The 25,507-nt window shown below is 43.2% G+C and overlaps 1 protein-coding gene across 1 annotated transcript in view; it reads right to left on the bottom strand.

Moving 5' to 3' along the window:
- The window catches only part of LOC108890399 (adhesion G protein-coupled receptor A3), a 131,796-nt gene that overhangs the window by 10,304 nt on the left and 95,985 nt on the right, over positions 1–25,507 (bottom strand). The window contains 3 exon segments of the mRNA XM_051076685.1: positions 1,732–1,877; positions 8,964–9,087; positions 14,497–14,624. Of these exon segments, the coding sequence (XP_050932642.1) occupies positions 1,732–1,877; positions 8,964–9,087; positions 14,497–14,624 (398 nt within the window).

Raw genomic sequence — 25,507 nt, 5'->3', positions numbered from 1 at the left:
CCTCTAACAGCAGACTCTGAGCTACACAGACCTCAGCTCCGAAATCTGACTGATTTAAAGGAATTCACTCGACTCCACTAATCTCCGGCATTTATCAGCCTCATTTTCACATTAAGTGAATCATTACTGTTCAAACCCTGAACGCCTTCCCTTGTGGTCGGACAGTGACTCAGATTAAAAAACTCAATTTCTTAACATGAGGAAGAGATATCCATGAGGAGAGCCGAGCAGGAGGACAACAGGAGGACCTGACTGCTGTGTCACTGTAGAGTGAACAAAGCCAGAGGCTTGAGAGAATGCAAACCAGCTGTGGATGTCTCTGCAGATAAACGATGCAATAACTCATCTGTGTAAAGCTATTGTTGCTCTCTGAAGGAAACACGAGCCAGAAAACACCTGAGGAAAATACAGAAACTGGCATAAATCAACAGAGACACAAATATGCATATGCTCAAACACACAGTGGAGTACACACACCTCTGCACACACAGGTGAGAGAAGCACAAGGTAACCTGACAAACACATACGACTCAACACACACTTCACTTCAGATCTTCAGATGGGTAATCAGAGAAAAGAAGGTGATCAGTTTTATTCAGCAAAATTTACAAGAAACTTCAAATCAGTGTAGTTATTCAAGTACAGTACTTGAATAAATGTGTGTGTGTTCAATTTAGATTCATTTTATTTCAAGCTACTTTATACTTACGTACGTAAGACGAAGATTTTAAATAATATATGATAGATACAGGAATGTTTTCCAAGTATATGGTTTCAATCTTTTTGGCTCGTGACCCTCTAGAAAAAGCAGTGTCTCACTGTGGCCTCGTCATGTTTCAGTGATTAAACGTCTCAGGAGGCTTCATTTAAATAAAGTTTGAGGGACAAAGGAGGTAAAACTGTCCAATATTTAACAAAGCAATGAAGTCCAAAGAAAATGAACAAAGACAGCTTTGTTTTTTCCTCCTAGCTGATATATCATCCTCACCACAGTCCAGGTCTGACCCTTCTACCAAACTGGATGTAAAGTAGTAAAAACCAGCTTAACCTTGACCAGCCACAGCAGTAACAGGCTGCTTAGACACGAGCTCCGTTTACACAGCCCACTCAAGGTGGGAATATTGTGCCGTTATTCCGCCTGGCTGCTCTGCAGAGAGGGTATGAAGGTGGAGCGGGGACCTCACTGTTGTCCCACCTTTATGCCGGCAGCAGAGGAAGTCATAGAGGCTTTTTGTGATTCAGTGTTCAGGGTGTTTTCTTAAAGCCATTATAGTGTGATCTCTGTAAAAGGGGCTAATGATACATCAACAGTTTAATGATTGTCATATGTAATAATATATTAGTCACAGAGAACATTTTCCTGCTGAATTTTGACACTTCAATTCATTTTGCTGCTAATACTTCTATATTAAACTGTTGGTGTTTTCACCTGAGGATGTGAATACTTTTCCCACTGCTGCTGAGAATAAATACAAGCTGCTGGTCAGTGATTGTATGAGACTTCTACATACGTCTCAGTCTCAGTCAGGTCATGTACTGACACACACAAATAACTGTGCAGTGAACCAGTCCTCGGCCTCCGAAGATACACACACAGGAAGCAGCAGTGACAGTGCAGAAAAGATCAAAAACACACACACACACACACAAAATACATACAGAGTTTTTTCCGTATTTTTCCGTGTACATGCAGTCAGGGTTCAGGAGGGCTCCAGGGACATTTGTGCTTACCTCAACAGCGGCTGTTTAGGGGGCGGAGGTGGGTCGCCATCTTGGCTCTGCGGAGGCTTCTTGGTCACCTGTTTGTAAATGTTCCTCGCCGTCACCCCGAGCCACAGCATGGTCGACAGAGACGAGTAGTGCAGCACGACCCCGACCTGCGGTGGGGTGACAGAGGGTACGTCAAGTTATTTATTTGACTTTTATGAACTTTTGCTAATGTATACAGTACGGTGTGTCTCTGAAAAATGTCAGACCTGATTATACTCCTGTAACTCAAAGAAAATATGTTCAGGAGGAGCTGCCACTCCTCTCTCAAAAACATCATCAATGTCACTCCAAGGGTGTTACCACAGACGTTTTCCTTCAAGACCTGACTGCTTTGTCTTATCCTGCACTAAAAGACAATAGTCGACAGGTTCAAAAAGTGCTATTGAATCATCAAGGTTGTCTAGGATAAGAGCATTATAGTGAGGTTATACTGGTGGATACTGAGCAGCTCCTTATCAGTTGAGTTAGAGGACACGATGTGTGCACTGTGAATAACAAATCTGAATATAAATGATAGTCACGTTGACAACTATCAGCGCGTGATTGTTTTCCAAAATGCACTGTATACATATCTCCCTTCCTCCTCGTTTTAATATTCATGAATTATGTTTGAATAAGGGAACTGATCTAACTTTGTTTAAAGGCTTTGCCAGCTCATAGAAAGACAGCAGAGAGAAGAGGGAAAAGAGAGAGAGAGAGAGAGAAAGAAAGGAGGGAGAAAATTAAAATGCGCTCAGTCTTCTCCACCTGGTCAATCTGTTCTGAGGTACCCAATCAAATGGTTTCTCTGCAGCCTGGTAGGCCAAGGGACTGAAGCGAGTGTACCAGAGTCCAGATGCTAATTGGAAGTGTCCTTGAGCTGCTTATAGAGAGCAGAGAGCGGGTGGTAAGTCAATCACTGCTGCAGAGTCTGAACACTACAGAGCTTCATTAGTGCCAAGAACAGACAGAGAGGAAGTGTGTTTGTAATATGGAAATAAGGGGAGAGGAGGGGTTCTCAAATTAAGGCTATGGTAAAGGTAGGGGAGCACACACTGATCATAATAGGCTGATTTATGCCCAGGATAAATAAATACGACAGCGCAGCCGTCTGCACGTCAGTCAGACATGTACAGCACTAACATATCAGTAACATGTTTAACCCAGTCTTTCAGGCTTTCCTGGTTGAACCTGAATCATTCACAGACATGATACCGGAGAGAAACTGAGGGCTAAATGGGTGAGGTGTGTTTAGATAAGACCTGTGATTAATTATCACATGGATATGATCAGGACAATCTGTTTAACACAGTCCCTATTCCAGTATTTTATCTTCATATCTGCTGTGTGCTTTCACCTGATGTGCCTTTGTTAGTAGGGAATCTGGCTAAATACATCAAATCAGTGAGTGATCGGATCAGTGAGCAGCACAATGATCACACAGTTAACAAAACAGGCGCTGGAAACAGCCCCAGAAAACCTGATCAATGTGTCGGCATCAAAACGCCACAGCGTCTGCCACCTCAAACTCACTCTTAGCTGTCAACGACGCTGGAATAAAAAACACCCAGAAAAAAACCTGTTTGATTTAGACTCATGAAATTTTGACAAACAAACAGAGATGCTACTTATTTAGCATTTGTGCAAGGTCACTGACACAGAATGAGGAACAAGCTAATGTTAGCATGTGGTGATCTCTCTGTAGCAACACGCAGCATTTACAGCCTACACACACACACACTCCATGACAACACACAGTCAAGCTGTCAGTCAGAGTTAGCTAGTTAGCTCTGCAGTGCTTTAGGTAAGTGCCCCTTTATGGTTATTGGTGTAAAATAGCACCAGATGTGACAAGACAAAGATGAAGACGAGACACAGGTGTCATAATTAATACAAGTCCAATCCTGATATCATCAGTAGGAAGAGACAGAGACTGTGAACTTCATGTGAAAAGCAGAAATAATGAGGAGTTACCACACAAGGTTTGCTGAGCACCTTTCTGCACTGAGAGCGACAAACACATTAAACTCCAACAGGACTACAGTCACTGTCAGCTGTCAGTTAAAGACGTGAGGGAGACATTCATCTACCCAAATATCACATAGTATATACCAATATAGCATTATCAAGACAAGGTGTTTAACTTCAGTTCAACGTGTTGCCATCGCGTTTTAAAACTCTTACCGCCCAACTAAGATCTGATCTGATAAAACTGCCAATACTCATCTGAGTCGCTTTCATGGACTTCTTTTTTGGTGCCTGGTTTCACCTGTCAGACTACAAACAGGCTGTTGGAGCTGTATGCAGCCTGACAAAACTCCACCTCCTCTATGTTTCACAGCCTATCTTAATCTATAGTAATACACTTTATACCTTTTATCTGCAGTTAATCTCCTGCAAAAACAACAAGTTGAATATCAATCAAAGGCAGAGCAATAAAGCAGAATGCACTTGGTATTAAAGATGGAAAAACAACATTAGGTCTCTGAATGAAGCTTGATTTTAAATCGGATTAGTGCATTAAGAATGAATAGATTTTTTATAGTACCATTCTTATTGGAAAGCATAATAACCAATATCATCATCATTTTCTTTTGATGAATCTATGCTCTCAGTGTTTAATGTCAGAGGAAAATAAACATTATTATAGCTTCAGTGGGAGGAGAAAATGTGAAGTTTAACAATGAGCTGTTACGACGTCTCCTCACAATGTTTTTAGATTTTATGCTGTGGTGTTTTAATCAGAAGAAAATGCAGACAGAAGAAGCTAGCAGACTCTACCAACAGGTGTACAACATTAGCTCACAGCGTGTAGAGTGGCAACGTACAGCTGTGTGAAAAGGTACAAACAACACAGAAAACAGCAGCAGAGAGCTCAGACTGTACAGAACAGAATAATGCTGTGGGTTTACTGACCTGGAGGAAAATACTCTCCCTGACCTTGCTGCTTCAGAACCTACTACTGATGACATCCGTGTCTACCTTGACTTAAAGATTGTAACAATTATTTTCTGCAAATCATTTGCTGCTTGAATAGTTTATTTAGAATTCGGTGTAGTGTGGTACTTTGTGACAGTAGCAGATGAATTGTTTAGCATATGCTAAAAGTGCTATATTCAAAAGTCCCTCTAAGCTGTCTACTATGGGCGTATTCATTATATCAGCTCCCTACTGTTTTTGATGCATAAGTAACCAGTCTACTGGAAGCTTTTTACATGTGGGCAAATGAGCTCAGGAACACTCAAATTGGACCCATTGAAAGTACAAAGCAAATCACTGCAGATACTGTACTGTCTAGAGCCTTTTCTTTCTTTCTTTCTTTCTTTTTCCAGCGTCTCTCGTCACAACTAATTTCACAGTGGCACACTAATGAGGAAATCCTCTGTATAGCATCTTTAAGCTGGCTGTCAGATGTAACCTCAGATCTAGGTCACATCCTTAGCCGTGTTTTTTTCTGCTAAATAAATAGTTTATTTAAGGCGGGTCAGACTCACTGAGCTGAAACATGTAATCCAAATGTTGATGGTCTGAGGTGAGCTGAGGTGAGGGGAAACAGGGACACACTGTATGTTGCTCTGCTGCTTCATACAGGACAACACAAGATGTAATGTGACAGCTGGGGTGTTGCTCAAGTCAATGACACAGCGAGCCTTGTTGGAAGAAAATTTAGAAATAGAGATTACAGATGACTTTGACTTTGAGGCCATAAAGACATTGGATGCTGCAGAGCGACAGAGCCACGGGGCGGGGAGGCGGTGCAAGACTGAAAAAGAGGAATACAGATAGAGAACGGGAAGATGGGGATAGGATAGGATGCAGGTGGGGATGGTGAGGGAGGAGGGCTGGGTGGGGAGTGCATGCTTGAAGTGCTGCAAAGCTGCCAAAGCTAGTTTCAGAGCTCCTTGAAGTTCCTTCTGTCGGAGGGAGAGCATGTACTTATGTGTCCCCCTGGGAGGGGAGAAAGGGGGCATATGTGTGTGCATAGAGGGGAGGTGGGATGAGTGCTGTGAACTCAGCAGGCACTGCATGTATCTTTGTGTGCATTTGAACGTGTGTGTGTGTGTGTGTGTGTGCACGTTGTGTGATCACACATCTCCTCAAGCAGTCCTGTAATTATCCCAAATTGCGTCTGGTGGGGCCTGACTGGATCCCAGTGGAACAGCACACAATCTGGGCTCCTGCCCAAATCTGCGGAGAGTTATCCTGTTAGCAGTGATTGGCTAAAGGAGGAGCAGCAAAAATTATTCAAAGGCCCCGGGATAAAATTAGATAAAATGAATGAATGTTAAATAAGTTAAAGAGCAAGACCAGGGCCAAATAAAGTCGCACGGCTTCATCAACAACACCTGCACTGACAGAGCTGGATAGGAAGAGCGCTGCATGAGTTTCTGAGCACCACCACGTTTGTAATAGGCGATACTTTATGAAGGATTTCTATGGATTCATTAATTATTAGTTAACAAATAAATGAAAGCAACAAAATGGAACGTTTCTGAGCAGCAGCGCCCCCTGCAGTCTCCAGAGGGAATTCATTCTGTTGGCCTCTGGTTCAGCAGGTTTCGTGTACAGAAAGCAAAGTCTATCAATCTGTTGTCAGGAGCTCTGACTGTGTAGTCCTACTCACTGAACTGAAACACAACCTAACAGTAATATTACCCATGATCCTCTGCTCCTGGAGCAGGAAGTGCTGCAGCTGAAACAAACTCACTCTAACTCTTGATATCTGCGTCAGTTTCCTGGATCTCAGAGATGGACTCTGGTTTTTAACTGATCTCCAGTTCAGCTTCACTCTGAACTCTCTGGTCTGATTCCAGCAGTTTCAGCTGCTGACTCTCACTGAGTTAGAGGGAGATCCAACCTGAGGAACCACAGTTACACAGAGAAACAACAGGTGTTTGACAGAGGCTCTGTTCTACCTGTTACACTGAACCATCACAGTGACTCTGAAGCTGAGAGTTTAAGGTAAAATAGAAACACCATGTTGCTTTAAACAAATGATTTGTCATTTATCGATGCTTTATAGATCAGTTACCACAACCCTCTGAATAACCCTCACATTCACCCTCTGAAAGAGAGAATACCCACTGAGTAACAACTGATTGACATTAACAACTGCATTTGATGGATTTTTGTAGCGGAAGAATCATTTAACAAGCACTTATATCAGCAGGTCTATTTTATTAGTAACTCACTTTCTGATCAGCCTCCAACTTCATTTAGAAGTGTTAATATAACAGGTTTGTCATGTTCTAATAAGCAAGTAAAGATGCATTAAAGAGCTAGTAACAGTAACAATGACAATACCAGCATGATGGCAACATACAGTACAAGTTTTAGTATTTGTATGTCTAAACCTCTTCTCATCTCTTCATCCAATCAAAACTGAACTGTGGTGATTAACTAATTCAGTGCATCATTTAAAACCACTCTGGCTGTTAGCTCGCGGGCTGCTGTAGCTCGCAGAGCAATATTATGGGTCAGAGGTGTGTGCTTGATGTCTGTCAGCAGAGTAAGGACCTGTATTGTTACTGTATATATATGATAAAGGTATGAATGTGATGTTAAACGGTAGACAGCAGGTGAGAGAGGGAAGCTGCATTTTACAACAAACACCAGCCGTTTTGTGTCAGTCACCGTCGACACCAGTGCTGACTTCTTACAGACGTCCCTGTCTGCGGGCCTCCTGCCAGGCAGCTCAGGCAAAGCTGGTTGAACGGAATATGACGCGCTGCATTTCAGCATGTAGAGGCGGAGTCTTTACCCTGTGGAATAAGGGGCCACCTAAAGCGCTTTGACAGCAGAGGAGGCAGCTGAGTCCCACAATAAAGGGAGCGAACCAGGCCCACTGATACAAACAGGGAGTGAGCGAAGGCAGTGGAAACGGTGAGTGAAAAGGAGGAAAGACTTGTACATCAATCTCTTTGTGGCTACATACAGTAAATGCTCCTCTCCCGCCTGCTGAGGTGATCTGACAGTGGTTGATGCTCTGCTCCAGCTGGTGTTTCATGCTCACCACGTTAACAGGTCCAGCTATCAATCAACAGGAGAGGAAATCCACCAGGACCATAGAAGGAACATATTACTTTTATATTCTCACTCTCTTTTTGACACCGGCTGTTATCCTGACACAGGTTTCAACTTCCTCAAACATATGCACCGTCTCTTATTTGTCACTTCAGAATGGTTTGGCTGTTTCTGTCAATGAAACATCCTTTACAATATTATATACCTTCTGTATTTTCTATAATTTAATGTCCTTCCGCAGTAGTAGAAGAGTGAGGCGCCAGCAGGCAACAAAGCTTTTCTCTGTCCTGTTTTCAAATCTATCCTGACGTCCCAAATCTCCATGTCCCTCCACGAGACTCGCTCTCTCATTCAGAACTGTGACTGCAGAGATGGAGGCACCACCCATGTGAACACATGCTTATTGCAAAGGGGTGAGGAAATCCACCTTTAGCGACAAGGCTCTCTGCATGCTTCACAAGATGGAGCTGGTGTGTGTCAGTAACAATCATGATGATCCAGAGAGACCACCACAAACAGTAGGATTCATCCTGTGGGAACCATGACTGTCGTACATCCACAGTCGTGAACTCCGTTTGAAGAACTCTGAGCACTAAAACTATCATTTGCCATCATCATACTATCAGTCTTTACCAGGAGTGGGAACACAACCAAACCTTTGTTGACCACTTAGTGTTACCACTGCAAACCTTTTGTTCTGGCTCCATCCCCAGTGTGCATGAGTCCTCCAAATAAAGATGTCTTAATATATGTAAAGCTTTCAGTTAATCGACTGTGATACATTTACTGCAAAGCTGAAATTCCTGGGAGAAAAAAAAGCATTTGCAAAAGATTAAAATGACAAGAAATAAATGTAAATACTGACACTTTGTAAAACATCCACAAAATGTGACGTGGGCCATAACACCCACCACTAACCCTGGGCAACAAAAGAGAGCACAGTCAGACAACAAAGAGACAAAGAGTGAATGCAGTCATGATGAGAAAGCCTGAATCATCAGGGCTCATTGTGCCAACACTTGAAGTAAAAGAATGACCAGACCATACATGCTGCTGGAGCGTGAAAGACACATAAAGCTGGCCTACTCTACATCCACATACTGCACTCAGTGCAACACCTGAATAGACATTCATAATCAATTTTCTGAAAAGCTTTGAGAGTGGGACGAATGAAAAGGGAATGCACTTACTGCTTGACAGATGATGGGGTATTTGATTCGATTGATGCCGCCGGCAAACACAGCGAAGGTCAGAGCCGTGTGGAAACAGAAGTTGAGAAGCATATGCCATCCTTTCCGACTGATGCGGATTGCGCTGCCATGAAAAACCAAAATCAGACAATTAGCAGGTACATACCACAGCCCACAGTGTTTTATCATGAAGTAAAATCTCACTGGGATTCATCAGTCATTTCACATATGGTTTAAGCCAGGCTTTTACAAGGTCTGCATAAACTGGTCCTTTTCTTTTACCTTGCTGCTGCTGTATAGATGAACAACCACAGGAGAGCCTGGGAATGCTGTACACTGAAAAAATGTGACCTTGGCTACACTTTAAAAAGTAAGGCAATGATTCACACTAAATATTTTCAAGTTGAGTAAACATAATTCCATTAATCTGACTGAAACCATTAAAAACTCTCACAGGTCATTTCCTTTTTTGTTTTGAATTTTTACCACATCAATAATACGATCAAATTCCAGGGACACTGAGACAAAGACGCAGGATTTTCATCATCACATTCACTCTTACTGATTAACTGTCTTATAATAATGATGCTGTGAATCAACATCCCACCAGTTCCAAGAAATTAGACTCATGACCATGAGACTCTCCAATATAAATTCATACAAACTACAAAGTTTAGTTTGGTTCTCTACCTCCAATTTACAGAATTTAATCAAAATAAAAAGATGAATTAAAAATTACAAATCTTAATTATTGAGAACAACAGCACTGTTTACTTTTTCAGTTACTTACTTAATTTGTATGAAACAGTTAAAAGACTAAATGTTTACTACACGACTACTGTACAAAACCAAACACCACCAGACTTAGTCCTTGGTTTGGTTTTAAATGTTACTGTGTGAACATTCAGAGAGGATCCATGACTGTTGACAGTGACAGAGACATTAGGTTCATTTTCATTAAACCTTCAGCTCAATGTTGTTTAAAATCTTTACACAGTGAAAAGAAAGTGTAAAAACAGAATTAGCTTTAAGACACAGACCTTTACAAAAGGTCAAACTCTACACATAAAAAGTGAAATATACTATAACACACAAAAGGACGAGAATAGGACAAAGGACAAATCCTTGTTGACAAAATGGCAACACAGACACTGCATAATCTGTTCAGAGTGATGAACCTCAGGCAAAGGAGTATTCAAAGATCCACAGATGTTAGTCGGTGTACAACCTTCCCTCACACATACACTACATGCAGTGGTATATGCACACAAATAGGAGTCACTCTGCTGGTTTGATGATGAAATAAAAAGAGATTGCTTCCACTTGGCTGAGCCAATTCAAGTTTTCACAATGTAAAACTATGCACTCATATCCACTTTGTGAAATATGGCACCAGCCGGGAGGTTACGCAGCCTTAGGCAAGGACACTTAACCCACATTACCACTTTCCATCAAGCTGTTTGAAAATAGAATAAATAGGTCAGACAATACCAACATATATGTCGCACTGTGTGAATTAACAGACCATCGATTCCTTTAATTACTTTCTTCTGTCAGCTCCCTCCCTTTAATCTGTACAGTCACTGTCACCATTTGAAATTATATAACCCTGTGCTGGAAATCTCCACTCCCCAAAATGGAGGAGCGGAGCCCCGGCTGCACGTGAGCCAACTGTAGATGAAGCAGTGGCTCAGCAGTGAGCTACGAGGCGTGTCTGGGGCTGGGCTTCACTGCTCTGTGTAAGGGAAGGGAGAGTTAAAGCTGCTGTTGTCGATGCCTCTGCCAGCGGCCCAGGTACTGAACTCCATCCAGCAAAGAGGCCATAAATCAGGCCGGCTCCTGGCCTCCCTGGAAGGGGGTTTTCATAGGCTCTGCTCTGGGCTTTCATTGGGTCAAGTACATTAACCTGGCAACCCTCCATATCCCCATCTCCCAGAGGGTAGGGGGAATAAAACTGTCCTCACTCTGCATCTGCTCTCTCACCCTGCACCCGCTGCTGAGCCAACTGTAAGGGACAATAAAGCTATGGACAGTATAATATGACACATTATACAATGGGTAGTTTCAGCCAAGTGATTTCATTGGTGGAAGACGCGCTCCAAACGTGGCTACAGCTAACAGCACTTACAGGGAGAAATGGAGGTGGCCCCGGTTTGAAATCAATAACATGATATAAAAATATTTTCCTGATATCAATATACAGTACACTGTATGGTAATGAACAGTGGTCCACTGTGTCTGTACATCAGAGAAAAATCATTAAAACGTGAACGCAGAGTATTTTAGTTTTACAAGCTGTAAACACAACATATTATCAGCTGATGAAGTTGTTATGAAAATTAATAAGAGTTGCCTGTTATACCTGATGGAAACACCCTGGTACAGAGAGTCCAGTCTTTCTAGTTCTGTTTTGGTCTCCACCAACTCCTGACAACTGGTTCTTCAGCTGCTGCAGCTGGAAACTACACCGATGAGACCAAACCAAAGCTGATAGATGATATGACTGAATTATCTCCCAGCTCTGTACGACTTTACCTTCCCTTGTTGTGTTCTTATGTCCACTATTTTTCACTAAATGTATCATGTATGTAATCTAAGTAAAACCTTCCTTCCTATTGTTCTAGAGGGTTCTGGGTTTGAACCCAGGTTCTTTATTTGCCTGCAGGCAACAATATGAGTGTGAATGGTTGTTTGTCTCTGTGATAAAGTGGTGACCTGTGATTTAAGATTCCCATCATGCTTTGGCTGATCTAAACAGAAAGTGTAGTCCCTGCTGGGTTTATTCTGTTTATCTTTACATTCTGGTAAACCATGGGAAATCATGCTGCATCAGCTGCATTAGTTTTCATACAGACAGAAAAGTCACTCAAGCTGAGAAGTATGAGATAATCTGGAGTTATGAGTGGATCTATGAATGTTTATCCTCGCTGAACATTAATAATTACTGGGGAGAGTAATCACAGACCAGCTGAATCCTGCAGTATGTGTAAGACATCAATGTTCTCCATTTTGCCTGACTCATGACTCTGAGAGAACTTCTGACGCAAACTGCACCAACTATGTTCAAAGCATTCTGGGTTCAGAGCCATGATCCCCACCACTATGTTCCTGGCTCATACATCATGCATCACCACTGCACCAATAATCACACACTCAGTCTTGGCTTATCTTGCTGATAAAGCAGAGAAAGAACCAACAGCACATACTGTATGCATATATTTATCCATGTGTGTGTGTGTGTAGTGAGCTGAAGTGAGAAAGTGACAAATTCAGACCTGTGCTATCACCACTGTGCCGAACAGCCTCCCTCACATTCTGCCCATTTAACACACAGTCCTGGCGCTTCACGGCTTGGTTACTGTCAGTCATCTGGAGTGATACTACACAACCAAAGTGTTACTAAACAGAGATGTGTTTTAGAACTGGGGAGTGCCTAGAGGGAGGTGTGGAGGAGGAGGATGTGCTGGAGTTTGTTAATGTGAGCGCTGCTGAAAGAAAAAGCCTCTAACCCTCCTGTGTGAGTGACAGACACCACTAAAGCTCCAGCTTCATATATTAAAAATGGGATTCTTCTCACTCTGGTTTGTAGTGAAACTGATGTCTTTAACTCTGTTTATACGAGCAGATACATCCTGGTTACAGTCTGGGTTTAGAGGTATTCCACTTATGGGTCACTGATGAAACCTGGTTATACTAGCTGGAGCATGTAAACACTTTATCCAGGATTCAGCTCCCAGGTGTGTCATCAGCTCAAGTCAGGTGGTAGTTGGTCAGTTTAACAACAACATCACAGTAAATGATCGGAGCACTGAAACAAAGAGATCTGACTTCAGACATGCAGATTATAAACTGTACTGTAGCTCTCATTCTTCATTACTGCTGATGAGTTGGAGAAGCTAAATCCAGCTCAGTGGTGAATGCAGAGGAGCTCAGACAGCTGTTTTTAGCTCTCAGGAATCAAGACTCAGCTGCAGGAGAAGGATCATAAACCTGCATACTGTTATTATGTATACATGGATATGATACATGTCTAATCTTCCATATAAACACTACATCCCAAATATGATCGAAATCAGGGTGAGACTCAGCACGTGGACAGTAATGTGCAGCTAAATGTACTCATTATATATGAAGGTAATAATAGAAAACTGCATCAGTGCATGATCATACATGTATGTAATAACTTAAGAATTCTTTTGCAGACTCCTACAGAACTTGTAATGAGGTTATCATGTAAAGTTAATGATCTTATATCTGAAGATGCTGGATCTCATACTGCGACACAGATGCTTTTGTTCCTCAGTTGTAAAATATGTTTGACAGTCTAGTAAAATAAAACTTGCTCCTGTTGTAGCACCTTCTTCCTATTATAATGTCTATAACGCTTTTTCAGTTTCAGTTTTGAGCTGAGTTTAAAAATGACCTAGAACTTGATTTTTAGGTCACTAACTCGACTCGCAGTGTTTGGAAACTTGACATTTCATTTGAATCTAAAATCTCAATTTCCTGCAATTTTGAAATTCCTCCTGCTCGTATTGCAGCTTTCAATTTTTCCTTCAGTCAGTGCTGCAGTGCTAGACGACAGAAAGTGATGTTGCTGTTTGGAGCTCCAGATGCTGTCATCGCCGTCTGACTGCAGAAGGACGCACCCTGTCTTCCTCCCTGGTGTCACAGATGGATGCAAACTGCAAATGCTGCGGCGCCTTCATTCAGTTTCATAAATCTTGTGCTTTAGTCGGAGTGAGGACATGAAAACATAAATAAAACCAAAGCTTTCTGTCTGAAAAAATACCAGTTAACTGTGTTATTCTTGAAATAAAACAGTATATCTTCAATATTTCAATGAAAATGTGACATTTGAGACATTTCCTATTTCCTTTATATTAAAATGGATGGAGAGCTATTACAATAATACCACATTAATGCCACGGACATGATAAAGTGACTGATGCTCTACAAGAACAGATGATGAATTGACATGCTGAAATAATTTGCCACTCAGGCCCCCTCCTGCTTTAATAACAGCATCCAAAGCAGATGAACTTAAGAGGAACAGACAGACGCCAAGATGCAAAACCACAAGAGCCACACGGTGCATTCACTGTCCTCATTTCCATATGGAATAAAAGGAACAAATGTGGCCTAAGTACCCCTTAGAAATCCATTAGAAGCATACATTTCTGCCCTGTCTGAGACACACACACACACACACACACACACACACACACACACACACACACACACACACATCTGTCTGTGTGTTTTAGATCCTCTTAGTCAGACAGGCTGCAGTGCTTTCATGCCAGCCTAAAGCATCTGACTCACACCACAGTCAGCCTGGGATCTGTGACAGAGGAGTCAAAAACTAACTATAAAGCATGAAGGTAAAAAGGCAAGAAATGAAGAGATTACATAAGCGTCTGTCTGAGTGTCCAGATGTAGAAATGGAGTTCAGGGCAGTGATTTGAAATTTAAAGCGCGACAGGTTTATAAAGTGTACTTCAACAGGATCAAGGTGGTGATTTCTGCTTACCTGTGGTGCACTATGTACGTGATGATGGAGGCGAAGAGGCAGAGCAACATGACCGCCGTGCAGGCATACACGACCGGGTGCAAAAACTCCCCAGGGTATGGGGGGAAAGACAGCACCTTCTTCAGATCCTGAGGCAGAGAAAGACAGAGGAGAACTGGGCATCAGTCAAAAGTCATCAGAAATACAGTATCAGAAAAATAATCAGCGAGCAATAACCAGGCCTGCACAGTGACGGCGTTTCCCACAATCCACCCAAAGACCAAGATGATGAGCTCTCCATATGCACAGGCACAGTATACTGCGCTGACGAGATACGCAAGCGAAATACAAATGAACGTCAGGGAAATGTCTTTGAGTAAGAATCCTGTTCAAATCAGCATAAAAGAGTAACAACCCTGTTGAGTGAATATTCTTCCTCCTGCATTTCCATTTTGCATTTCAGGCATTTAGCTGACACTCTTAGCCGGAGCGACTGAAAGCAACAATAGCATAAGCTTCCTAGTCTGCCAACATAAAGAGCAAAACAAACATGGATAGGAGCCATCTGAAAATAAAAAACACAAAGTTTAGTCGCTTTCTGTCAGCTCTAAAAGACACACTGTTAACAGACACTCATTAAGCCCTTATCAACATCACAGCTGATTTGCTTTGTAATTTATTCTACATGAAGTCTGCGAGACAAACTTCTTCAGCTGTTCCAGGACACGCTGTGACAGCTACAGCTTCAAACTCAGAGCACACACAACTTTAATCCTTCAACTTATCTCTGTATCTGGAAGCTTTACATCTGCTGTACGAAGAGACAAAACAAGCTGTTGTGAAATCAGCGCGCTCGCTTCTCATGCACTCGACTGCCCTCACTCTGTGCCACAGGCAGGTGTAGAGCCCACAGTGACGTCATGATTTAGCCTCCGTCATGTGGACGCTGCTAAATAAAGCACACCTTATCTCCATAACCCCAGCAGCTCAGTGTGAGTTTGTGTCTGTGAGAGTGATCCACATACACGCTGTCTGACTCCATCATTGTCTCAGTGAGGAGCCAAGTGGGATACTCTCTCTCTCTCTGTGTTTATCCAAAGGCTGATGAGCCTGTTGGGGCCCGCGAGGGGTCGCGACCTTCAACTGAGCATTTATAAGCACAGTTGTAAAGTAGTGGCCTGAGCTGAAATGAAAGGTTTGGGGGACAGGACACTGGGGAGATGTAGAGCAGGAGAGTGTGTGGTACAGACACTCAGCACTGAGTCTAATAAAGCCTCTCTGTGTGTTCAAGAAGGAAAAAGGAGGTGGAATAATAATGAAGACAATTATTTGTTATGTTTTTGTAAAATCTTTTTCTGGAGGTATAAGCAGTTCTTGCTCTGAGTCTTTGTACACTTATTCTTATTTTGGTTGCTTTTTTTTCCAGCCACCCAAATCTTTGATTTCCTGTAAACCTCAGACATAAAATTCATCCATCACCTGCACCCAGTGACCCTGTCTTCTCAGAGCTAACATACAGATATACATATATATACATAAAGGACAATCACAGTCTCACATTCACTGCTCCACTCTGAGCTGCAAACGTTAGCACGCCCTGCTAACAAGCTCACACAATTTTACAGTGTTCTCATATTGAAACACTCGGCTGGAAGAGGCTTTTTAAACCAACTCATGGAGTTAGTTTTGGCTTAATTAGCTAGCTAGCTACAGCTGATAAAAATCTGCCAGTAACAGATGTCATTTCAGTCTGCAAAATCAACAGCTGTCGGCCAGAAACTGAGGCCAGCTTCTGTTTACTTATGTCTGAAATCAAGGCCCCATTGTGTCAAAAAATCACTAAGAATTTTAAGTGGTAAATCTGCTGCGTGTGTGTGAGGTCTGTGTGAGAATGGAGAGCTCGTCAGACACAGCAGGTCATTCACCTGACGGAGGACACTGGAGAACCCAGAGGAACATGAAAGAGAGCGTACAAACTGAACGACCACAGCTGGCCTGTCGGGTTTGAACCGACAGTGCCACCACTGCCAGTGGTCGACTTGAGCAGCTTAAACACTAACTACATTCTCGCTGGGCAGCTTGTAGCTTGGCCAAGAAACTGCAATTAGACCTGAGCAATAAAATGTACCATCACAGAAGCAGATAGAGAGATAGATGAAGGAAAGAAAAGATCAGACAGAGGGACAGAAATAAAGAAAGAACACTGAGAGTGGGCCTTTGGGGGAAAACACAACATGACAAACACATTCCAACACTGTAAACAGCTTCACATAATTTGCTGGTTACAGATTTACAGCGGAATTATTAAGTTTGTATTTGTTCCTCGGAGCGATGTCATGGAAGGACAATGAAAGCTGGTGTTAATTACAGCTCAATGAACTGATGTTGCTGAAAAAAAAAAAAAATCACAGCCTGAAGCATCAGCACAAAATCCTGCTGAAATGAAGCTTTTAGTCAGTAAGCTGATTTATATACTTAAAGAGCAAATAGCACTTCATACAGATCATGAAAAATAACCCCACACAAACATCTACTCAACTAAAGGTCAAACAGGAAACGTTTCCTGAGGGAATCAGTTGCTGCGCTGGTAAAAACTCCAGTCGTACTGTGAGCAGTTAAAGGTGATGCCGAGTATCACATGGTGACGGACGGCGGCCACAGTTAAATGGCTTTAGGTGTGAGGGAGGAAGTCAGATGTTCTCGTGGGACATATTATCATCATCACTGGGCTTATAATGTTGGCTGAGAATGTCAGCCTCTCGCCTCCAGAGTCTTTAACCATTTCTCACCCCGAGAAGTAAAGCTCAGCAGCCCACAGCTGTGTGCTGAGCTGCTTTTCTCAAAATCCATAAGACGTCATGCATCTCCAAAGTGTTTACTCACAAAACCACACGTGTGCCCTCGTGCTTTATTACTAAAAAGTGCTGGCATTTAGTGCACAACTTTGAACACTACTGTCAGTCTGAGAAACCCCAGTGAAATAGAAGCAGTTTTTAGAGACTGAATTTTTAAGTTTTTTTTTTTCTTGATTTACTCACACCATTGTCTACCATGTTTTCACTGGTTCCTCCATTTCTGTCAAACACTGCATTTTTAGTCTTTAATTTTTTTCACTGTGAAGGGGCTAGGTACTTGAAACACATTTCCCATAAAAGCTGGATACTGATTAAAAGCACTAAAAGCCCTGCTAACAACCGAATGAGCTGTTCCCAGCATCCAGCTGAACCAAAGCAGACTAACATCTCCATCTGAGCTGAGCTGTCGATAGTGGAGCTAAAAATCAGGTGTGACTAAAGCTGCAGAAGCAGGAGAGGTCTTCATATCTGAACAGCAGGGCAGGACATTCACACACAGGGCCTGCTGGGGTCAGGATTTACTGCTGTAGGAGATATTAACACTTTCAGTGACGGTTCCACATCCCTGCTATTTTCAGTCAACTGTGAAGAACAGACAGGTCACTCAGGAGAGCAGAGCCCGCTGATAACCAGTGGATAAAAAGACGTGTTTTTAAATGAATAACTGAGTAATTATCAGTTCTTATCCTTCTACAATAAACCATCTATCTTTGGATTCTGATCAACCAATCAGTCAGTCTGAATAAACAACAAACAATTCACTAATCAGTGTGACCTCGGATGTTGAAGCAGAGGTTTTGGGGCTGGTTTTGAAGAATACCTTGATATTCTGAAATGGATTTCTTAATTTGTTCATTTATGTGCAAGAGTCATGAAAACTTATTTGCAATGAATGAGATCTCTTTGTCTCTTTCACCTCATGCAGCAGTTGTGCTTCACTTCGCTCCCTCAGTTGTCCTGCTCCCCCCTGAACAGACAGTCTTCACATTCTGAAAACCTTTGCTGTAAAGACAGAGATGTGTCTGACATGTAACCATCATCAAAACCTTTAGGAGACAAATCAGGAATAGCAGAGTCTGTGGCTGACAAATATCTCAAGCAGAAGTGCTGATGGACCAGGCAGCGTCCAAAGCCAAAGAAGGACAGCAGTAGCCTGAAGGACAGAGAGGAAGCAGGCTGGCTGAGGGAGCCAGTGTGGCTGACAGTGAATGAGTAGCAACCCTTCCTCTATAACTACATCCTGGTACCTTTGTGCGAGGTGCTGAACAGCTGCTTGGTGGCCGGCAGCAGAGGAGCTGCCACTTTATAGGGCAGTGGTACAGTACACTGTATAAAAACAATGAAGGGCAAAGCTGGAATGGAGCATGCATGCTCAGCAGAAGCCTTCCCTGGACAAATAAAGGTTAAAAAAAGCCCTTACAGGAGACAGAGCTGCAGGAGAGAATGGTGGTGGTGGTGGTGGTGGTGGTGGTGGTGGGGGGTCTGTCCCTTTCAGCAGATGGATCGACCCAAAGAAAAATGGCGAGGCCGACTGCCGGGTGCCCTGAACAAATTCTTCATGTGGCTCCTAGAGGCAGTGTTTATGCTCCTGGGGTGATGTGGGGCAAACTGCTGCAGCCCATTCAGAGGAGAAGGCTCGAGCAGGATCAATGCACAACGCTGAACACTGACTCAGTGTTCTACAGCCTTTCACCACTGCTGTTATCATCAGTCACTAATCATCGTCTTGAAGCACGTGTGTTTGTGTTGCATACAGTCTGCTGTGTTTGAGTCTTACACTGACTCCTGTATATTTAAGCTATGCATACATCTCAGCTGCTGTGCAACAGACACAGACTGTAAAGTTGCAATTGCCTTGTTGACCTGGCTGTCATGATGACTGATAGGCCATTGGCATAGCTGGCAGTGTGCTCTGAACAACTCTTCCCTGTTGTACTTTTCCTTGCAGAAGCCCACAGCAGAATGTCAGCTGGGGACAGGAGCAGCAGCTTCAAATGTAATTCCTCCACTCCACTTATTATCATTATTGCTATCGTATTACATCACAGCACCGTGGACACTTTATTACTGTGTCTGTGCGGCAGGCCAACGCGACCGACCCTCTGACAGTGCAATTCATTACAGCCAGGCAACAATATTACCATACAGGGCAGCTTATCTTAGCCTATTCTGGATTAGAACTGGCATGTTCCGTCTAAACATGCCTCCATTGTCCTCTAACCTCGGCAGCTAAACAGGCCCCCAATCCCCTGTTTGTGTTGTAGTTACAACTTTAATCCAGGATCCTCCCTCCCCATGCCAAAATCAGATTACCAGAGTCAATTAAACTTGATCCATAATCTCAGTGCACAGGCACTGTGGGTGCAAGGTTATCAGGCCTGCAAAATAAAGTGGGACAAATACACTGCTGATCTGAGAGGACTTACAGGCTCAGTCCACTGGGTGGTTATGACGATGGGCTGCACAACCTGTGAACCGTGCGAATAATTCCCAGACTCTTGCAAATTTAGTATTTTGTTTTTAATTGATGCTGTTGAAACCGTGGAATCTGTAAGCCAATCTGTGACATATGTCCTCACAAATGTGCTCCTTTCCCTGTTGTAATCACATTGGTGCACGCAAGAATGCACAAACATTGTGGGAGAGAGGGAAGAGAAAGGGAGTGAGAGAAAAACAAAATTAAAATCCTCTAGTGAACAGCCTGCGGGCTCCCGGCTCCCAGCTCCCATCCAGCACTGTATTTTATCATCCTTGAGTGGCTGTGCGAAGGCTGGAACAGAACCGGAGTGAGTGTGCAAATCAAACCCACTCTGGCTCGCCCATACACCACTGGATAACAGAGAGAGACAGGACAGTGGCGGGACAGAATAACCTCCGGACTTGACAACAGTCAGAAAAACGGTCATGCTCCATTAACGCAGGTCATCAATGTTTCAGCGCTACCTTGTGGCTGTCACTCAGCTCGTAGCTTTGAGATACGGTCGAGCTCGTAATCAGCACCTTCGCCCGGCGAATGTTCGACAGTGGAGGCAAACAAGGCCCACCGTGATACGAGTAATCACATCACGTGGAATCAAGTACACATCCATCAAATCAACAAGCAGTATGAGCTGATGAGGAACCTCGCTCAGCATAAAAGATGAAGCCTCTCTGGATGAGCACCGTCATTTGAGGCTCAGCCATATCAGTCGTACTGTATTTATCTCCTCAAACATCAAGGGGGCATTGTTTCATTAGCATTAATTTCTCTAGAGCCTCAGATTAGAAGTGTTGTATTTAGCTTTAGGCTATTCAAATTCCTATACAGAAGTTATTGTAATCGCTGTTCTGTGGAGATATTTAAACCGTGACTATCAAATAAATGAGCCTTGTGCACTGCTCAACCTTGCAAACAGAGTACAAGCTCATAATTCACTGTAGGCAAACCCCCCCTCTACAACTGGAACAAAGAGACGTGAATACTCAAGTCTGCTATGAACAGAATGAATCAATACGAACAAATGTGGAAGCAGGGAGAAGATTGCATTTTAATATAGAGCAGTGGAATGACTCTAATCTCTTTCTTTCTTTAGCTTTTATTTATCAGGGGAAGATTTGCTGAGTGTGACGCCTCCTTTCACACTCATACAGTTAAACAATCTGACCACAGGCTGCCTGGTGTTTACTGAGAGGCTCCACTGCCACAGCTGGGTATTTAAGTGCTTCTCTCACAGGCTCCCAACACACAGACATGTTTCATGTACAGTAGTGCCGAGCTTCTATCAGACCTGCATCCAATACTGGATTCAGATCCATTCACATCCCTTATGTGGGCTGAGCTTTCAACATTTCTGAGTAACTGATGAATAACAGAACGCTCACACTCTAAAGATTCAGGTGAGATCAAACGATGTTGCCTGAGCAAATAAAAAGACTAAAGTTTCCACTGAGTTGATGTTAAAATCTTCTCTCCACAACCTCCACACTATATATTATTTCCAAGTACTATACTGTCACTATCAAAAACTATACGTCCAACAATGAAAACAGACAAAAGGGAGGAAGACAGGAACACAAAGTAAAGTAAAGTAAATGAGCTGCACTTTTCTACCTTAGAGGACAAAGCGCTTTACAATTTGCCTCATACACTGACGGCAGTGGAGGTGCCACTGGGAGCAATTTGGGGTCCAGTGTCTTGCTCAAGGACACGTTGACATGTGGACAGGAGGAGACAGGGATTAAAACATCCACCCTGTGATTAATCGACGACCTGTCCAACCTCCTGAGCCACAGACGACAGGAAGTAAGAATGAAATCCTAAACGTATCAAACCTGGGGAAAACGTTTGTTTGGGTGGTCAGAGTTTGACTTTAGTTGGCTTCCTGTTCAAAATGGTTAATTATGGTGTTTTGTTGCATAATAATTACAAAAATAACACACTGTGACTGTTAATGCCTACTGTATGCAATTAGTTTGTAGGATGGAACTGGCACAAAGCAACTCCTCCCTCAAACATTATCTTTGTTCGTATAAAGACAGCAGCCTTCACAGGGCATGTTAACCAGACAATAGCCAAGTTTTCATTTTAGGAAAGTTACATAAAGAATTAACATTAATTACTGCTGCTGATACAATCTGTTATTTCAAAAGCAACAGTTAAAAATGAGAATTTTTGCATGCTGCTCTCTGCTAATAAAAATAAGCACAGAGTGATAAAATCCAGGTATTTTTTCAGCCTGGAACTGAGTCCAAACAGCACCAGCTGTTGGAACCCAACCCTTGTTTCATGTCAAGATTTTTCATCGCAAACGTTGGATTCAAGCCACAACCCTGCTCCTCCATACAAAACCTTCCATCTCCTCAGTTTGAGAGCATGAATCAATAAAAATAAATCTGAGAGAGGAGTGCTATAAACTGTGGAGCAAAGAGGCTGGAATGAGACTAACCTCTTGAACAGGGTTAGTCTTCTGTGTTTTAAAGTCAATGTGAGACTCTGCTCTCGTCAACATGTCTCTCATCGTCTCTGCACATGTGCCTGTGTGTGAGTGAGAGAGGGAGAGATGGTTGGTAGGTGTTGTCTGAGAGGGGTGACTCATCTCTTCCAATCACACCACACCACCGAATGCTCAATGGATGTGGCTCTATGTGTGCTCACATGTACACACACACACACACTTCATATTCATACAAAGGCACATGCCAGAAACACCTCGGCCCTCTTACACACACTGCTCACGCTCTGCTCTCCACTGCCTGAGACGGCATGCTGCTCAGCACACAGAGTGGGAGCATACATTACCTCGGTCCACACCTCGTTCCATCGCAGGTCGATACGTGGAACCAAAACATGCCATTTTTCTCCTGTAACAACGCCTCCGAATAAGGCAGCACAGACTCCACAGGTTCTGCTCTGTTAACACTTAAGGATGGGCGGCGGAGACGATGTCTCTCTAACAGAATGCATCGCTCTCTGGCAGCGGGGGTCTCAGCGGGTAAATACGCTTACGTTTGCCTGTGTGGCGCTTAACGGCGCTGAGCTGGTGCATTTACAGACCTCTCTCTCACACACACACACATCTGTTGCTGTCCACCATTTTCATGCGCTCTCTCTCTGCCTCCTATAACAGCTCTTCTAGTGTTGGCTGACTGCATAAAAAGCAACTATGTAATGTTGAGCATTTGATGGCTCTGTTTTCATCACCATAGAAACCACATTGGTACCACAGCTTTTGGAATAGAGAGCATGTTTGCATGTACGGGGTCTTGCCACTGCCTCCCCCGAAAAGGAAAATGAAAAACATTTTTAGAGGAAAAAATGAGCGCCCTTGTTGTGATGTTGTTTTCGGAGCTGTCAGGGAGTGCAGCCATTGCTGGACTGTTGCTGCCATGTTCTCTGACTGTGGCGGCATTAAGCCCCCCCCCCCGAGACAGAGGTGCTGAGAGAGGAGGAGGGTGAGAGATGCTCTTGAATGAATTCAGTCAACCATGCAAGGAATAAATGCATGAAGAATATGTTCTGTGGTGCATCTTACAGAAAACAGATTGTAGCAGGGACAACAATGAAAAGCAGTGATAGGGCAGATAAGGAGATGAAGAGTGAAAGCATTATGTAGACGAGAGGAGAGAGAAGGACAGATAGGTAATCATCGTCCCTTCAGTATGTCTGACTCAGATCTCTCCCTCGGCCTCTCTCCCCATCCCTCCATCCCCCAACCGAAATGCAATCTTCCTCCATTTTTGATTACAGATTGCTCGCTGTGATCTCAGCCCAGTTCCATTTTACCATCTGACAGTTGTGCTATCTGTGCCATTTAGACCTAAGTGGACGCTCCATCTCCTTCGCCGCCAATTTACATGTTTGCATCTCGTTAGAGTCATTTGTACGGCAAAGGCAAAGTGTCAGGGCGGAGAAAGAGGAGGGAATTTCAGCACCCAGATTAGTTTTCACCTTTGATACCAGAGCGCATCGCTCAGCCGTGTGGAATGGGATTTTGGGAAGGAGATTTTTGAGCGAGCTTTGAAGTTGAAACAGAGCCATACAAAGGTCCATCTGTGGTCGTGTAATTCATGGCGACATACGTACTTCAGCACACATCTTCACCCGCTCTGACATTGTCTTCAACACACATGGCAACAGAACACATGAGCTCAAACTGAGATGGATACGCAGAGAAAACACTGGAGGATACAGTGCCACTCAACACTGCAGATAAACCCGACGGGTAATGTTTTCCTTTTAAAAGAATCTCCATTGCCATCCATCAAGCTGAGCTCTGCAGCACCAAGGAAAAGCTATTGTAGAGTCTGGAAGAGCTGGGCTTCCTCCATATTTCAAACTACCTCTCTGCTGCCCCAAATTGCCCGCTGACCCCACCCAGCTGGCACCCAGCTGGACTTGGAACAAACTGAAGAGCTGATATTGGATCTGTCACGGACTTATTTCATTGGACTAATTTCACTGGACGCTTTCCTCAGGCTTACTTAATTGAACTTATATCAGATTAGACATTTTATGATCATACTGCTCAATTATAATCCTATTCTTGTATATTGTGATTCTTCCGTATTAGTGTTACAATCTCCTGTTCATTTTTCCACCTACAGCAGCTGTTGCACACCCAGCTGTCCAACGAGGGGGAATCTCTCTGAAGAGACTCTCCTGAGGTTTCTGCTTTTCTTTATGCGCTGAGGTTGTTTGAGGAATTATTCCTTGTTGCTGCTTTGAGCCTGTAAGGCACTGTGAGATACTGGGCTATGCAAATAAATCGGACTTTAACACCTGATATATTCCTGCAGTTTTCCTCCTTTTAAACCCTTTGACTGGCCCCACTAACCAGCCACTGTCAAGGCCAATTCAGAGTCCAGAATGAAAACTAGAGTTCTGCTGCTCTATAATGTCATCCAAATAGCTGAAAAATTCATTTCCAAACATTCTTCAGGAATCAGGCCTCTGTTCCTGTTGTCTGTGGCACTCACTGTGGCACACATGCTGAGTAATGCCCTAAAACACCTAAGGGTTACAGTATGTAACAAACATTTCAGAAACAGGAATAAATGCTGCTTTTGTTGGGGGACTATTTTCAGCTGCAGGCTAATACACAGCAGGACAGTGTGTGTGGGATCAACTCAAATAAACTTCAGTGCCCACGTTAATCTGACTAACTGATGACCCAGAGGACTAAGCTACAGGTACGCCAGGCCTCAGTTACACAGGCCATACCTGTTAGCATGGTTTTCACCAGTCTGATCCTTCAAGGCTGAGCCTGACTTAAAATACATGTTTTTTCTACTGCGTCCTATCAGAGTGCACAAATACACATTTGATCTGCTCTGTCTGTGGAATTGTTTGTCCTACATATCATCAGGTGGTCGTGTAGTAAATAGGAAATTGTGAATAATGTGCAAGGCTGGGTTTAATCTGACAAATTCTTGGCAGCCTCAATATCCAACACGAGAAAACATTCCTGCATGGAAACAGTGAAATGTATATATTAATATCAAAACAAAAACTGTGAGACTAAAAATCTGAAGAGCTCTTAATAGACCTTGCCAAAAGATGTACCCTCTCGTCTGTCATGTTATCGCTCCCCCTTCAAATTGCGCAAGTCTCATTTTCTGCTGTCCTTATCTTCCTCCTGGGAGTGCACAGGGGGCCACACTGCATCAATAGCTGCTCCCTAATTACAAGCCTAGCAACC

The sequence above is a fragment of the Lates calcarifer genome, linkage group LG16_LG22 (assembly GCF_001640805.2).
Source record: "Lates calcarifer isolate ASB-BC8 linkage group LG16_LG22, TLL_Latcal_v3, whole genome shotgun sequence".
Classification (NCBI taxonomy): domain Eukaryota; kingdom Metazoa; phylum Chordata; class Actinopteri; family Centropomidae; genus Lates; species Lates calcarifer.
The sequence above is the reverse complement of the archived record's forward strand: the minus strand, read 5'-3'. Positions and strand labels throughout refer to the sequence as shown.